Source organism: Gossypium arboreum, chromosome 11 (genome assembly GCF_025698485.1).
Source record: "Gossypium arboreum isolate Shixiya-1 chromosome 11, ASM2569848v2, whole genome shotgun sequence".
NCBI classification, from domain to species: Eukaryota; Viridiplantae; Streptophyta; class Magnoliopsida; order Malvales; family Malvaceae; genus Gossypium; species Gossypium arboreum.
The window spans coordinates 5,375,240-5,377,687 of record NC_069080.1 but is presented as its reverse complement, the minus strand read 5'-3'; the positions used below and the strand labels follow the sequence as shown (position 1 = coordinate 5,377,687).

The following is a 2,448-nucleotide window of genomic DNA, read 5'->3' as shown; positions in this document are numbered from 1 at the left end:
TAAAGCGTTTTGTTTAAAGTTTTTATTGTCACACTATTGATATGATATCGAACACTCGCGAATAAATTGTAATATTAATTGTCAAAAACAATCAGCTAAACAATTTTTATACGTAAATGTCAAAACGATTTCACCTAAATTCATTTGTCAAGCTTCATCTTCACCATCATTAATGGTTAAAGATTATTTCATGAAACTTGATTTATAAATAAAAGAGAAATAAAAACGTGATATAAAAATATACATAAAAAACAAATTATAAGAGTTGACATTAATTAAAATAATATATTAATTTTTCAATGATGACAATATTAAAATTAAAAATTGAAATAGGATAAGTGGATATATATAGTTTAATTATCAGTTGGGTAAATGCTTTATATTTGTTAATTTTAGTATGTCTTTATATTCCCACGTGATACCCCAAGAGTGAACCAAAAGTTAAAGAGAAAAACCTACCTATGTAGTTGATGTTGTCAAGTTTACAAGTCAAGAAAGTTTAAAAGCTAAGATTTAAATAGATGGTCCATTACAAAAGTTTGTGCTGAATTTTTATAAAATATATATGTAATTGATAGGTGAATTTCTTTTAAACTCATAAATTGTATTAATATTCTCATAGGCATAAATAAGAAAAATATACGTTTTAATCTACTCAATTCATATACCTTTTATATTAATAATAATTTTATATCAATCCAACTAAACATAAAAATATATATTGTTTTAATGATGTAATTAATAAAATTTAAAATTATGTCACCTTTCAAACATAAAAAGGAAAAAGCCCAAATGGCCAAAACCCAACTTTTAAAATTTATTAGAGGTGGACAATGAGGAATATAAAACGACAAATTGACAACTTCCCGATTGATGACTCTTATCTTAATGTTTCTAGGATTAGAATATTAAAATAAAAACTAAAAATAAAAAGAGACTTCCCCAACAGGATAATAATAATGTAATGAGTAATAATAATAAAACCCCTCCCATTTTAAGTTCCCAAATCTGTACCCAATTGCTTCCCCTTGCTTTCAAGCTCTACCATTCATACATGGGCAAATCCCTCAACCCCAGCAAACGTCAAAAGCTGATAGCCCACTACGACCACCGCCACCTCCAAGAACAGCCTCTAATACCAGGCCTGCCGGACCACGTGGCAGAGCTCTGCCTCTCTCGTGTTCACCCTTCTTTGCTTTACTCCGTTTGCCGTTCATGGCGTCGCTTAATCTACTGTCCCTTTTTCCCTCCTTTCCGCTCTCTCTACGCTCTATTCTTTTCATCGTCAGATAATGAAATCCAGTTGTTGAGCTTCGATCCGATGTCGTCTAGGTGGGAAACGGTTCCTCCGCCCCCTAACCCTCTTCGTCTTCTTGTTCATCACCCCTCTTTTTTATGCCGGAATCTCCCTGTTCAATCCATTTCCGTGTCGGGTAATCTTGTTCTTTTAGCAGGAACTGCCCCCAATTTCAATCCAGCCATTTCTCGCCCCCTCATATTCTCTCCACTATCTTGTTCATGGAGTTTGGGTCCTCCAATGGCGACTCCGCGCCGCTGGTGTGCAGCGGGGGCATCGGGTCCAACCGTTTACGTTGCCAGTGGGATTGGGTCTAACTTCTCCACCGACGTGGCGAGATCTTTGGAGAAGTGGGACTTGTGGGAGGAGGATGAAATGGATGATTTCAGATGGAAGAAGATGAGACAACTGAAAGATGGGAGATTCAGCACAGACGCCATCGACGCCGTTGGTTGGCGACAGAAGCTTTGTATGGTGAACGTGGCTAAACAAGGGACTCTTTACGACGTCACTAATGACATATGGGAACAGATGCCGGAGGGGATGGTGGGTGGTTGGAGAGGACCCGTTGCCGCCATGGATGAGGAAGTTCTATATGCTGTGGACGAAGATAAGGGATTACTCACGAGGTATAACCAAGACAGCGATAATTGGGAGGTGATAATGGAGGTAGAGAATCTTAGAGGGGCATGCCAAATGGCCGCCGCTGGAGGAATATTATGCGTTATTTGTGGCGATGGGGAGATTCTAGTCATCGATGTGGTGGCGGCGCCACCCAAATTCTGGACAGTCCAAAGGCCGGCGGAGTTGGAACCCTTGGCAGTTCATATCTTGCCCAGGCTGAGCCGCCTGGATTTTTAATTGCCGACAGTAAGCTGACCTCCTCAAGCTTGGAATAATCTTTAACTAAGGAGATATTTTTTAATCATCGAAAGTGAAAATTTGTCGATTAATGATATAAAAAGCAGTGGAATGATGTATTTTTTTTCATTTATATATTATTGATTCTCGGAAGGCATACGGAAGCTTTGAGAGCCATGAAATCTTGTGGAACTATTACAACATTTGAAAGGCCATATTTATTTGAGGCTGGGAAAGTGAAAGTTTGTCCACATTTTGGGGGAGGAAAAGTGGTTGAACCCTTTAACAAA

At 38.1% G+C, this 2,448-nt stretch overlaps 1 protein-coding gene across 1 annotated transcript; it reads left to right on the top strand.

The window, feature by feature from the left end:
* Positions 1-810: 810 nt before the first annotated feature.
* Positions 811-2,448, top strand: LOC108472650 (F-box/kelch-repeat protein SKIP25-like). The gene has a single exon (XM_017774200.2). It carries the CDS (start codon positions 965-967, stop codon positions 2,156-2,158), a length of 1,194 nt encoding a protein of 397 aa, XP_017629689.1. The 5' UTR covers positions 811-964; the 3' UTR covers positions 2,159-2,448.